Source organism: Choloepus didactylus, chromosome 5 (genome assembly GCF_015220235.1).
Source record: "Choloepus didactylus isolate mChoDid1 chromosome 5, mChoDid1.pri, whole genome shotgun sequence".
Taxonomy (NCBI): domain Eukaryota; kingdom Metazoa; phylum Chordata; class Mammalia; order Pilosa; family Megalonychidae; genus Choloepus; species Choloepus didactylus.
The window spans coordinates 86771944-86786244 of NC_051311.1; the positions used below are offsets into that span (position 1 = coordinate 86771944).

The window sequence follows — 14301 nt, forward strand, 5'->3', positions numbered from 1 at the left end:
ATACCTGTTGTATTTCCTGGTGCTTTTCACCTGATTCTTTTCATTCTTAGCATGTACCTGTGACCCAGCTGGTTCTCATAATGGGGGAGTTTGTGACAGTTACACTGATTTTTCTGCCGGTCTTATTGCTGGTCAGTGTCGGTGTAAATTATATGTGGAAGGAGAACATTGCGATGTTTGCAAAGAAGGCTTCTATGACTTAAATGCTGAAGATCCATTTGGTTGTAAATGTAAGTTACATTTTGCTAAAAAGTTTGGGGAAGATCTATCTATACTCACACATTCTGTTCCATTTTTTTTTTTTCTCTTTCTCTCAATATAAAATTATGTCTTCATATAAAAATCCCATTTTACTTTGTAATTCTAAATCTAAACTACTTTGGGCTCACTTGGTTTGTGTTCCTTTGTTTTTTATCTTTAATGAAGCTTGTGCTTGCAATCCTCTGGGAACAATTCCTGGGGGGAATCCTTGTAATTCTGAGACTGGTTTCTGCTACTGCAAGCGTCTGGTGACAGGACAGCATTGTGACCAGTGTCTGGTAGGTAGATCTTAATTACATGGGATTTTGTGAACCTGACCTGTTTTAATAGAGAATGCTTTTGCTACTGTAGATTCTGCTCTCACCTTAGGGGTAAATGTTAGGAGACATGAGCAGACAATTCACAAAAGAGGAGCAACTAAGAACTTGGCAAGATATTTGCCATCAATGGTGGTATTTTCCTACAGTTTTAATTTACACTTCTATTTTTACAGACAAAATTCACAAAAGTTTAAAAAATGATAATGCCTATTAATAGTGAGGATATAATGAGATTCTGGTATCTGTATGCGGCTGACAGAAACACAAAGGTTCGTATTTTAGGAAAAGCATTTTGGTGATGTGTACCAGTAGCCTTTAGAATGTACGTACCCTTTGACCTGGTAATCCCACTTCTGGGAGTCTATCCTAATGAAATAATGAGATAATTGGACAAAGATGTATTCACCAGCAGACTTGTTGCCTCTTTTATTAATCATAGCAAAAGTCCTGGAAGCAACAGTGGGAAAGTAGTTAAGTAGATTTTGGGGCCTCTATACAATGTGATATTTGGTTGCCATTGAAAATGACAACATGAGGAAATGCTTATGATGTTACAGGGAAAAAACACAGGATGTGAATAGTATCTTGATTGTGTAGGAAATAAATGCATCAAAAAAACAAAATCTGGAAGGAAATACACCAGAATGTTCACGCTAATGATTCTGGGTGGAGTAATTATGGGGTAATTCTTTTAAAATGATGTATCTTTTATAATGTTTTCATACTGTTTTTATAATTTGGGGAACTTTTGCCTCATTATGTTTATGACTGCCAAATATGAATGCTCATATATCCTTAGATTGATTCTCAGAGTAGCTTTCTGGGAGTCTGACTAAAATTGGTGAATCTGGTTGTAACTGCTCATTAGGAAAAACGGCATTTGTTAAGGTGCAAAGAGATCTTCTCCCCTGTATACATTCTGTTCCCTTTTTTTATAATTCTCTCTTAACCTCCTGAGACTTGGCAGTCGCCTCACCTTTCAGTTGTGGAATAATCCTAGCTTTGTGCTCTGTTTCCACCTAGATAAATCCTTGAAGGGCTTTCCTTGAGGGGTTTATGACAGGCTGAACTGAGGGAAAATTTAAAGTCCTGCCAAGGTTTGCCAAATCTTGCTTGCTGCAAGGGTAATTCTAATGAAGAAAGTCAGCTTCTTTACTGCTTGCTCATATTAATTATTAGATGCAGGCTATTGCAGGGCAAATAAACCACCCTGTGATCTAGCATTACGTGCATATGTAAAACTTGACCCACAATTTAGCTTTCTGTATTTTGGAATGATCATTCCGCTCTGGGCTTTCTGCTTTCGCAGTGAAAATGAACGTTTGGTAGAGCAACCAAAACGCGCCGTAACTTGTTTCTTGCTGAGTCTATTGTATAGTTACAGGAACCCACCTTTTATATGTTTCATCTTTTGTCCTGTAGCCAGAGCATTGGGGCTTAAGCAATGATTTGGATGGATGTCGACCTTGTGACTGTGACTTTGGGGGAGCATTAAACAATAAGTAAGTGGAGCTTCATTTATACTCTTGGCTCAGTCCCTGTGTATCGCCTTGATGACCTCTAGTGGAAGTTGGCACTCATTTGTCCTTCAAGAAGATGTGTAAAGTACATTCAACTTTGTTAGCATTCCAGATTATCACTTTTACCTGTGATCTCAATGTTCTCAAAGTTATCTATCCTGATAGTTTGCTTTGAAACTTTCTAGTATGTTTATTTGTTTTTAATGTTGTTACTTGTTTGTTACTGTATTTTTTGAAAAGCTCAAATGGTTGAGATAGGTATAGAACAAAAAGTAAATGTTCCTTTCCTGCTCTCCCCCCTCCAAATTCCATTGCCTAGAAGTACGCTTGTTAACATTTTCTTTTGTCTCTCTAGAAATTAATAATATTGTTCAATATAGTCAATAGTGTTCAATAAGACTTCATTTCTTTTTAAATAACATTTAAGATTTTAATTTTTTTAAGTAGGCCAGCACAAAGTAAAAACCAAATGCATAGCTCATGATTTCCCCACTTACTTTGATTTTCAAAATAGGTCAGTAAACTAATACAAATATAAACTGTTCTGCAACTTGCCTTTTTCACCTATCAGCACATATTCATTTACTCATATCAGCACATATTCATTTACTCCTTTATTTTTAAGAGCTTCTTGGTATTCTATTGTGTAAAAGTGCCATGACTTATTTTTTTTCCAGTTTTTTTGCTTTTTAAAATGTTGTAATGAAGTCAAAGTGTATGTACATTTTTTTTATTTTGATAGAAGATGTTAGATTGTTTTCCATCATTGCACCTATTTATTTTCCTGCCACTGGTTACAGAGGTACCTTTTCCCCATCCCCACTAGCAGTTAGTATCATCAAACATTATATTTTCTGCCAATCTAAAAGATGGAAAATGGATTTTCATTTTGATGTGTGTAGATCTTTTCATTTTCTTTTTGCAACTTCAATTTGTTAATGAAAACTATTTATTAAATATAGTTATTTAAATATGTTCATTTTCTATGAATAGATGAGACATGACACTCTGGCAAAAATTATACATGCATGTTTGGTAAGAAGTTAAATTTGTGACAGTTGAATTGACCACCTTTGAGTCAAAGAAAATTTTGGTCTCTGTTCTTGAATTAGAGTTGGAACATCTGGTAAAGCTAATGTAAGTGACTGGTAAGAGAATAGACAGCTGTTTCCTTGTATCCGTGAATCTCTCTTGAGAGAACACTCTGAATTCATTGAGCAAGCTTCACATTCTCAAAATTTGACTCTCTTACAAGATTATTTCCCAACATCATAGTAGTCTGCTGGGAAGAAACGAGGTTTTAGGCAGCAAGAACATATTCTATTTGGCCTCTTTATTTGGATTTGTTCTGTTCCAGATCATGGAATAGACTCAGTACAGCATGTAGCCTCTGAAACGTCAGTGTGAATTTCTGTTCTTAGAAAACCTCCAGAGGGGAAGAGACTAAGATTATTCCATAAAAGCAGGGAAGAAAGACAAATTGCTAGACTCCTAACACAACTACTTTTCTTGACTTGCCTTCGTGACTCCCAGAACACATGTTGATTCCTTTAGTGACTGATTCTTCCATTCAAAGCTGTCATCACTGCTAAAATCCTTCTTAATTGGACTAAAGTGACATACATAATTCTCCAAATTATGTAATAAACTCAGGAATGTCCTGTGTTCCTCTACCCTAAAAGCGTTCTTGTTTCTCATGCTTCCTTCCTCCTTGCCTTTATTCCGTTATCTTCCTGCCTCTCTTTCTACTCTGCACAGCCCCCAGCCTGCCCTCGAATCTCTCCTGCAGTGGTTTGTGAGAATGTGTTATCCGAGGGAGTTTGTGAAACATGAAGTTCTAGTGAAGCGTTTAAAGCAGATCTCATCTTTCTAGCATGATTGATGAGATACCCTATGTTTGGGCATCATTGGTAGGGGAAAAATACCTTTAAAGATGCCTTCTAATCCTGTGACTCGATACTATCTTGATCCTTTCCAAAGTTGTTTCTGCGAAGAGGAATTTCTCTAGGAGTCTCTTAGGAGTGATAAAGGTCAGGTCTTTTGAAGCACTTACGCTTGGTGCATAGCTAGCACTCAGGAAATATTTGCTGAATGGTTGATTCATTACAATCATTTGTAAATATCTTTTATTTGATAATGTCACTGGCCTTTGACTTAGATGCATACTAAGTATTGAGTAAATGTTGATTTGAGTAAAAGAATTTGAGAAACAAAATTTTCAAGATGTAGAAGGTAAATGTGCACTATTTAGAAGAGGTGATCTCTAAATTGGATCCCAAACATGCCTTTTTGGTCAGGGACATAATTAAGTGGAAAAATCATTCAGAGTGGAAAAAGTTTTTAATGTTTTGTATAATGAGCTGAATGGGTTTTTGGTAGCAAAATAAAAGCTTAAAATCCATGTTTATTATGTTGTAGGCTTGTCTGTACTTTTGAATATCTTTAAAAAAGTAAGGCCTAATTAATTTAAATAACGTAATTAAAACAGGTTAGCAAAGTTTTGCCTCATCTATATCCTGCTTTACTGAGTAAATAAGAATTAGTGGCAATAGTTGCTATGTAAATGTTACTTGTAAATGTTTTAAAACATTGAAAATGTTAACATCTTTACAGCTTCCTTCAAAGTTATTTTATCAATCAAACTTAGAACTTTCATATCTGGCTTTAAAACCCACCACTTTTTGAAGACTTTACTTTCTAGACTGAAATTCCCCACCCTTCCCTAATTAACACTTCTGTTTCTCTCTTAGCACCTATTATATTCTACCTTGTCATACAGTTGGTTGTATGAAAAACTATTTGAATAGGGATTTGTCTTTTTTCTTTTATCTCCCTTTGCATCCCACACAGTGGGCCTGGGAGGTGCTCATTAAGTGAGTGAGTGAAGTTTATTGTACTTGGAAACCAGAGCAGAAGTTAATAGATATTTTCACTAGGATATTGAATGATTATGATGTATCTAACCCTTTGGTAATTACTATGGCATATGGACATAAAGAGATTTAGAACATAGCCCCTACCCTTTAAGAAAGTATCCTAATGGTAGGGGGGAAAAAGGCAAGCCTAGGAGAACGTGGATGGTGCTTGCTTCCAGTCAGTGTGGAACTTTGCAACATGAGAAGGATTCAGCCTACTGTCACAACCTACAAACTTCCATTTGTAACCAGCATTATGGAGAAATCAGAGGCAGCATTGAACATAGTAGTTGGTTGTTATGCTTGATGCTTTTTATCCTTGAATATATTTTTTTCTGCCTCACACCTTATTGAGAAAAGATGACTTTGCAGTATTTTTGTTAATATTTAAATGAAATACAATTTTCCATCCAACAGATTCTGGAGGCTTTTGGGTAGAATCCATTTCCTGCTTATTTGAGCTGTTGGCAGAATTTAGTTCATTGTGGTTGTAGGACCGAGGTTCCTGTTTCCTTGCTGTCTAAAGGCTGTTCCTGGCTTCTCGAGGCTGCTGCCTCCCTTAATTCCTGCTCTTCTCTTCATCTTCAAAAATGGCAACAGGAGGCGAGTCCTTCTTACGTTGCAAATCTGACCCGCTTTTCGGTCTATTCTTCCACTTTTAAGGATGAATATGAGTAGAACCACCCCACACCGGTTATCCTAAATCAGACTTCATCTCAAGATTCTTAAACTTAATCACCTCTGCACAGTATCCTGGGCCATGTGAGGTGACTGACCCTTAGGTTCCAGGGAGTAGGGTCGGGACATCTTTGGGGGGCGAGGGTTCTGCCATCATAGGGCCTTTTGTCGTTATTCTACCTTATTATTCAATGAATTGAATCTGTGTCTTGTTCTGGAGAAATGTGTCAAGGGAACATATAAAATTGTATAGTACACTATTTCTATCAGGTTGTACTTTTACCTGAACACAAGAAAGAATAATTGCAGGTAACAAGTCTTCTGTGTTACCGTGGAGGAGGTAGAAATTGAGCTTGATAATTGAAAGGTAGGTGAGAGATTCGAAAGGCAAGATAGGTGGCTGGGAGGGCCATCTAGCTGAGAGGGGAAAGATGGGTGAAGGCCCCTGGTTCAAAACCCTCTTGGTTCCCCCTGTGGACTAGTGTAAGGCCATCTATCACTATTGAATCCATCTTCCCCAAGCTTTTCAGACTTAGCTTTCTCTAATCCTGGCTACACCATGCTTTTCAAAAACTTCTGTAATAATCCCTTGTCTATGCAGAAACCCTCCTTGAGCTTGACTTTCTGGTACCATCTCGGCTCCATCCCTCCAGTGTCCCTCTTTGCCCACCATTCCTGTCATCTTTCTGCCCTCAGAATCCTCTCAACCTTCAGGGCCACCTCTTTCATGAAACCTCCCTCAGCCTCCTCAGTCAGATGAGTAATGGCTTCCTCTACACTCTGATGGCTTTACTTATAGCTCTTATAGGTAAGGACTTCACTTTCATTTGTGGCATTAGCCAGTTGCTTGAGCTTTCATCTTCCCAATTTAATAAGTTCTTCAGGACAAAGTATTTCTTTCCATTTCTTTTTCTCTGTATCTTTAGCTAAAAATAATAGATTTACCAACAAAATAAGGATTGATTCAAAGGAAAATTGACAGTGGAGTAAAATGTGAGGGTATTGACACCAGAAAGCACAGCTTCCAGGGCCAATATTTGCTCAGTAAATATTCATCAAAGAGAATGAGGATTGTGGCTTGTCTGAAAGCCAGGGGCGGACACCAGAAGGAGAAGTAGTTGTTTTCAGGAGATGAGTTCTGGAGGCTGCTAAAGGCTAGACAGTAGCATCATGACTTGATTATAATAGGTAAGAAGAAACAGTTGGTGGAGTTTGGGGTAATGATAGTTTAGCAGCCTCCTAAAATGACCTAACAGGGATGGGATTATGATAGCGGTAATGACAATGGAAAGGAAATGAAGTTGAGAAATTTTAAGAGAATAAGACTTGGATGTGGAGGATAAGGAAAGGTAGGCTGATGTCTCACCTACAATATGAGGAGAACTTAAAATCTGATAGAAGTAGTAGAGTTGAAGATAAGAAGCCTATGTGAGAGGTAAGGAGCAGTTTGGGACAAGAAGGACCAGAGGTGACAGCTGGACAGACCATGGAAATGTTCTGTTGAGAGTTGGAAATATAGAACCAGAGGGCAACTGAGGAGGCAGTGCTAGGAGCTGTGCAGGTGTGAGGACCTTCTGCATGGGGGAAGGTAGAGCCCCGAGAAGGAGTTCACTGCAGGAGTCAGTGTCTATCATTAACAGCAGTTTAAGTCTGTGGACACAAAGAGGTGTTTGATTGCCAGGGCTGATGTGAGGGAATTCCTTTCAACTTCTCATGTTGAAGTTGTCTCTTGTTGAGAATTGTGCTGCAGGTAAAAGGAAGCCTCTGGAGTCGGCCCAGTTCTTCATCCTCACCTCTACTTGCTTGTTCTCTAGTGATATCATGTGAAGAATCTAGTTATATTATTCTTTGGTTCATGTTTTGGACATTTGTTCCCTTTGTAAACATCTGCTGAGGAGGAAAAAAGGATTTTTCTTTTCAGAAAGAAAAAATTTCTGAAAGTGGCTTTTGTTGGGGGACTGTGCCAAAAGAGGCCTGGGTCCTAACTGGAACAATCTTTTGTCTCCTGGAAATTGGCTACGGTGTGTTAAGGATTTATATTCCTGTAGGATAATAACTGCTTAAATGATATCCAGGAAGAGGATGTTAGCTGGTCCGCGGCAAGGCTGTTTGGGACATTTTTAATAAACCTCTGAGTGTCAAGTCTTTCGAGTCTTCCTGTGAGTTGTAAATTGCCTTAAGTACTTGGTTTAAATTGAACTCTGGGAATGGATTTGAAGCGACCATTCCAAATGACATCTTTATTTTAATGAAGTAAAAATGGATGCGTGTCATTTGGTTTCACCTTGTAACAAGGTCGTGATACTCAGAAAAAAGAAAAAAGGAAAACAGGCTAAGACCAAAATGAATTCTTTATATTCTGTTCAGAGAATATTACTTAAAATGGTAATGACTAACAATAAAAAAGTTGTACTCACATTAAATCTTTTTTTTTTTTTTAATTCTGAATGCATATCCTTCACATATTTACTTTTTCAACCAGTGTTTATTGAGTGTACTCTACAGAGTACTGGGCCAGACCCTACAGGGTGGGGGGGGGGGGGGCGGGAAGGGGTGGGACGTGGAGGGTGGAGATTGAGATGAAGGCACAGTCTAGGCCCTTGAGGAGCTTATGGTCTAGCAGGGAATTAGAAAGCTTTGTCTATAATTATATTACAAGGGAGAAAGCGATAAACATCGTAAGAACTAAATAGACTAGGAACAATTGAGGTCTCAGAAAGTGCCACTTGAGAATGGTAGAGGAATGAGCCAAACAAGATTTCATTAAAGGAATGAAAGTTGAGCCAGGCTTTGAACATTCAGTAGGATTTGAAGACAGAGTGCCTGAACCTTAATGAACACCTACTCTGAGACATGCTTTGTTGTAGATGTTCAGAGTACAGGAGCAAATGAGACAGTTTCTCCCTCAAGGAGGTGGTGATACGAAGGAAAAGGTGGTTCATTGTATGGAGTGAGAGTTGGGGGTCAGGAAATGCCATAGCAGGGTCAGTGGTGAGCTGAATCTTGAAAGAATAGATGGATTTCTGCTGGGTGGATAAGGGAAAAGGGTATTCCAGGCTGCAGGAACTCCAGTATAAGCAAAGGCCAGGAGTCATCAATCACCTCGTGCATTTGAGAAATGGCTCAGTGGAGCCAGTCCAGAGCTTTAGATGGGAAGGTATGGAAGGCCTGGGGCACCCCCCTACGGCTGTTGTGTGCGGCAGTGATACTGTTATTTAGAAAAAGCAATTGGGCAGCTGTCTGAAGGGTGGCTGTTTGGATTAGGAAGTTAGAAGGCTGGCAACAAGAATACCAATGACAAGACTGCTTTTACCAGAAGGAAGAGAGAAGTAAAGCAATAGCATACACGGTGGAAAGGAATAAAAGATACACATGATGTTAAATGGTAAAAATCAGAGTTGGCTCCTGATTGGATGTGATGAAGGAATTGAGCGAACAACTTCCTGGTCTCTGACCTGGTTGACTCGGTGAGTGGTGGTGCCTTCACCTCAGGAGAGAACACGGGAGGGGATTGCAGGTGGGATTGCAGGCTAACGTGTGGGTCTGTTGGTTTTGGTACCTCTGGGACAGCTAAGATGGAGAGGTCCATCAGGGAGTTGGCTATTTCGGTGTGAGGCCCAGGAGAAAGGGTTGCAGTTGGAAATGAGGCACAAGATGTAAGACATCAAAGCAAGAAAGTCTGAATGTCCGCAGAAGACCTCAGTGTGGTATGGATGGAACAGAAGTGAAGAGAGGGTGAGTGGGTCAAACTGAAAAGACCAGGCATGGAGAGGTTTCAGTGTCTTGCTTTGAAGTTTGGGGTTATTTCATAGGTAATACTTCCTCCAGAAAATAAGTATGTGGGGAAAAAATGGGAGTTCTGTGTGAATATGTCCTTCCATTTAATGTTTAATGGCGGTTGCAGAACTGCATCCAGTGGCTGAGTTTGTGCGTGTGGGAAACACAGCTGACCCGGCTCCTCTCCCCCTCCAGTTGCTCTGCGGAGTCGGGCCAGTGCTGGTGCCAGCCCCACATTATCGGACGCCAGTGCAACGAGGTGGAATCGGGCTATTACTTTGCCACCTTGGATTACTACATCTATGAAGCAGAAGAAGCCGATCTGGGGCCTGTAAGTAAGAAAGTACTTGGCAGGTCAGTAAAGCAGCATTTGGGGCATCAGCTTCATGAAGAGGCCACTTAGGAAACATTTTTGTAGTTTTGGCAGTGAACACAAAATGATCAGGATCATGCCTTCTTGAAAAACAGTCTAAAACTAAATCTCTAGCTTAAATAGACTTTGGTGCATTCACTAATAAGATGTTTGGTTTGGTTTTCTGTGAGAACAAAAACTTCTGTTTTCCTCTCTCCTTGTGCTCCAAAGTTATTGTTGAAAGAGCATTGTAGATATTCAGACCAGGATGCTTTTAGTTATCAATTGCTGTGTAACAGACCGTCTGATAACTGTTTCCTTGTCCTCAGGGGGTCAGCATTGTGGAACGGTTGTATATCCCGGACCGGATTCCTTCCTGGACTGGAGCAGGCTTTGCCCGAGTGCCTGAAGGGGCTTATTTGGAGTTTTTCATTGACAACATACCCTATTCCATGGAGTACGACATCCTGATTCGCTATGAGCCACAGGTGAGAAAACCCCTCAGTGGGCTATTAAGGAGGGTGTTAGTAGCAGAATCTGACTTCTAGTGGACTTTTCATATTTTGGTGAAGTTTGGAGCTTGCATCAGAATAGGTCAACCTCTGACTTTCTGTCCTACTCCCTGGAAGTTAAAATGTACATTTTTCTTGAATTCCATTCTGCAAATGTTTAGTGACCTCTTGCTCAGTACTTAACTGTGCTGAGGACTGAGGTGGTGGCGTGAACACCCTCATGGACGTCACCACCCAACGACAAGGCTCAGATCCCTGCCTGCGGGTAGAGGCAGACAGTGGGCTGTGTAGCCACAGAGGTAGAGATGGAGCTAGAAGATGGAGAGGCTCACACCGGCTGGGCTGGGGGCTGCCGAGAGGGTTCATAAAGAATCTGGGCTTGAAAGTATAGTTGGAATTTTGATAAAGTGATGCTGAGGAAAAAAAGGAATCTAGAAGTGAGGAATAGCATGAGTAGAGAAGAAAGTGTTTTGAGAGTGGGGCCTCATAGCTAGGTAAGGGGATGGTTGGAGATGTTAGGAAAAATGCTAGGATCCGTAAAGGAATTTGGACTCGATTAACAGGAAGCTGTCTAAGGATTTTGAGCAGGGAATTGTTATCTGAGCTGTGCCTATTAGATGCCTAAAAGAGGTATTGGGGAGAGGCAGGAAGAGCAGTTGGGAGGCTGTTTCTGAGAAGGCATTAGAGCTTGTGCTGGGGCAGCAGCAGCAGAAATGGTAAAGAGGGAAGGGAAAAGCTCCTGAGTGTTCTCCAGTTAAACTTAGCAAATGATTGATTCAGAGAAGTCTGTGGAAACCGACTGGCTGTGGTAGGTAGGTCAATGCAATTGGTTCTTTGTTTTTTTTTATTCTAGCTACCTGACCACTGGGAGAAAGCTGTCATCACGGTGCAGCGACCGGGAAAGATCCCAGCCAGCAGCCGATGTGGTAACACTGTGCCCGATGACGACAACCAGGTGGTGTCCTTATCACCGGGCTCAAGGTGAGTGTGGCCCTGGTTTGCAGCTCAGCAGAACTCATTTGCAAATTAATTTTTTTTCTGTTTGCTTTGTGAGTTGTAGAGGTACTACTTCAGAACAAGGCATTGCATTGGCTTTCTTCTTTGGAATTATCTACGCAGAGCTGTTTTTTGTTTGTTTTTATTGTTGTTTTTTATGCTTAAAAGGTGGTGGTTGTTTTGTTTTGGGGCAGATATGTTGTCCTTCCACGCCCTGTGTGCCTTGAGAAGGGAGTGAATTACACAGTGAGGTTGGAGCTGCCCCAGTACACCTCATCCGGCAGTGACGTGGAGAGCCCCTACACACTCATCGATTCAGTAAGTGGAAGGTCATTGCCCAGAGTGCAGGAAAGGCCACGCAAAAAGTGTTCCCTGCTTCCCCAGAGTGTTCTGTTGAGGGGTAACACTGAGAGGTTAAGCACAATCGTTTATTTCTTGCATCAGAGGCCACTGAAGCTTATTTATTTTAGTAATTCCACCCTGCAAAAAAAGATTTATTCAAGTTGATCTCTTCTGGAAATAGGAAATGCCTTAAAAAAAATTGACATTTCATTCTGGTCAAGAGTATTTAAGAAGGGAAGGTTTTCACTTTGTTGTTTAATGAGTCTAAGTTTCTCTTAACTATCAAAGTAAGCATTTTGGGTTTAGAGGTTTTATGTGTGTGTGTGTTTTAGTTGGTGATACTGGATAACGCCATAAGAACCTTCTGATGTTCTTGTTTGTTCGTAGCTTGTTCTCATGCCATACTGTAAATCACTGGACATCTTCACTGTTGGAGGTTCAGGAGATGGCTCAGTCACAAACAGCGCCTGGGAAACCTTTCAGAGATACCGATGTCTGGAAAATAGCAGAAGCGTTGTGAAAACGCCAATGACAGATGTTTGCAGAAACATAATCTTCAGCATTTCTGCCCTGATACATCGGGCAGGCCTGCGTGGGTATTATTTAGGAGCTGTAGCAGCTGCTGCCGCTTTCCGCCTCCTCTGTCTTGAAAGCCCAGCTTTTCTTGGCACCACGAGGAATGCATGCTCTGCAGTTAGGTGTTAGGCAACCAACACAAAAGCATAGTGTCTCAACTATGGTTTGTCTTCATTTTTTTTCAAATAATATTTTAGCAATAGAGTGCCACAGAAATTAGAATCAATTCTCAAGAAATGTACAAATAACAGATGACTAGGAGAAAAAAAGTCCATGAAAATATAGCATTTCCAAAGGCAAGGGAGGGAGTTGGGGAAAAAATCAGAGGAGTGTCAAATAACTGAAATGTGTTTTTCTTTGAAAGCTCAAATGAATCCTGCAAGGTCACTGGGCTTTTGTTTATTATCCTGTGATATTTGAGCTTTGAAGGCATGCAGAGAAAAACCTTAGTGACCACCTATCTAGAGAAACTGCTTTTATCTGCTAACCCTGTCTCCTGTTTCTTCCCATCCATTCCTCATAGGGATGATGATATTTTAAATTGGAACTCTGAATAAACCAAAGTAGTAAAGGAGAAAGAGCAGGGAGAGCCCAAGGCAGGAGAGCAGATCAGAGACAGGTGTGATGTGCTGGGCTCATTTCCTTTGGGGAGAGCAACTGCCCAGTGTTACAGGTTCTCTCTCTGCTCTACAGCTTGTGAATGTGACCCTCAGGGTTCCTTAAGTTCTGTGTGTGACCCCAGCGGAGGCCAGTGCCAGTGCCGGCCGAACGTGGTTGGAAGAACCTGCGACAGATGTGCTCCGGGCACCTTTGGCTTTGGCCCCAGTGGATGCAAACGTAGGTTGACGCAAGAAGGGTAACATATGCATTCAGATTAATTGAGAGATACTGGTGTGGGTTCCATCTTTGCAAAAAATAATGTTTCACTCTTCAAATTGATCATGTGGTCTCGCCAATATTGATGGGGAGGAGGGTGCTTATAAAAGGGGTGTTTTTCCATTCACCGAGTTTCTCAAGGTGGTTCCTTGGTTGCCTGTTTCTTCAGCTTGTGACTGCCACCTGCAAGGAGCTGTCAACGCCTTCTGTGATCCCATCACCGGCCAGTGCCACTGTTTCCAGGGGGTGTACGCTCGGCAGTGTGACCGGTGCCTACCTGGCTACTGGGGCTTTCCAAGTTGTCAGCCCTGCCAGTGCAATGGCCATGCCGATGACTGCGACCCAGCGACAGGGGAATGCTTGAGCTGCCAGGACTACACCACAGGCCATAACTGCCAAAGGTACCTGGTCTCTGCCTCTTGACATTAAAGCAACGACTGAGACAGCCATTGGCTGTACGTCTTAGTACAACCACAGAATTAATCTCTTCTAGGCTCCAGATGTTTCCTTCGTTTCTGACCACCTCAGAATTTTCTAGGAGTTCTTTCATTTATCCATTAAATAATTAGTTAACACTTTCTATGGGCCAGGCAGTCTTTCTGTGCTGGGGATATGGCAGAGAACAAAACCGACCTGAATTTCTACCCTCTTGGAGATTGATTCTGGGGGTCACAACAGATCTGTATAGAAATCATCTCTCTGTCTCAGCAGATTCTGGCCTAGGATGGGAGTTATGAAATGTTAATACCTAATTTGGGTCAAAGTAAAACCAGATCCACATGGGATTAGTCATTTTAAACAGCTTTGTTTTTCAAAACATTTTGTGCAACTGTGGTTTCTAGGAGACCATATAATGTGGTACAAAAGTAGGTCTGTTCTCTAATTAGCAAATGTTACTTGAATAATTATTATGGATGCAAAGCACCGTGCTAGGTAAAATGAGAATAGCATATAGGATGTGTCTCCAATAATATGACAGTCTAGCTCAGTAGATATGAATTAGTCTATATGAAAAAAATTACATGCAGACTTATATTCATTACTAATTAAGAAATGCAGACACACTGCTAGAACTGTTTGGGGGGGATGGATAATCATCTCCACCTCTCCATGTCAACAAATTTTTATCTCCTCTAATACCAAATCTTTGTATATAATGAGATAGTGAAACATTTC

At 40.8% G+C, this 14301-nt stretch overlaps 1 protein-coding gene across 1 annotated transcript in view; it reads left to right on the forward strand.

Annotated features, from left to right (window-relative positions):
* The window catches only part of LAMB1 (laminin subunit beta 1), a 73375-nt gene that overhangs the window by 20919 nt on the left and 38155 nt on the right, over positions 1-14301 (forward strand). Inside the window, 10 exon segments of the mRNA XM_037836378.1 lie at positions 51-230; positions 427-539; positions 2004-2083; positions 9667-9802; positions 10153-10311; positions 11189-11316; positions 11526-11649; positions 12061-12265; positions 12943-13086; positions 13295-13526. Coding sequence (XP_037692306.1) covers positions 51-230; positions 427-539; positions 2004-2083; positions 9667-9802; positions 10153-10311; positions 11189-11316; positions 11526-11649; positions 12061-12265; positions 12943-13086; positions 13295-13526 — 1501 coding nt within the window.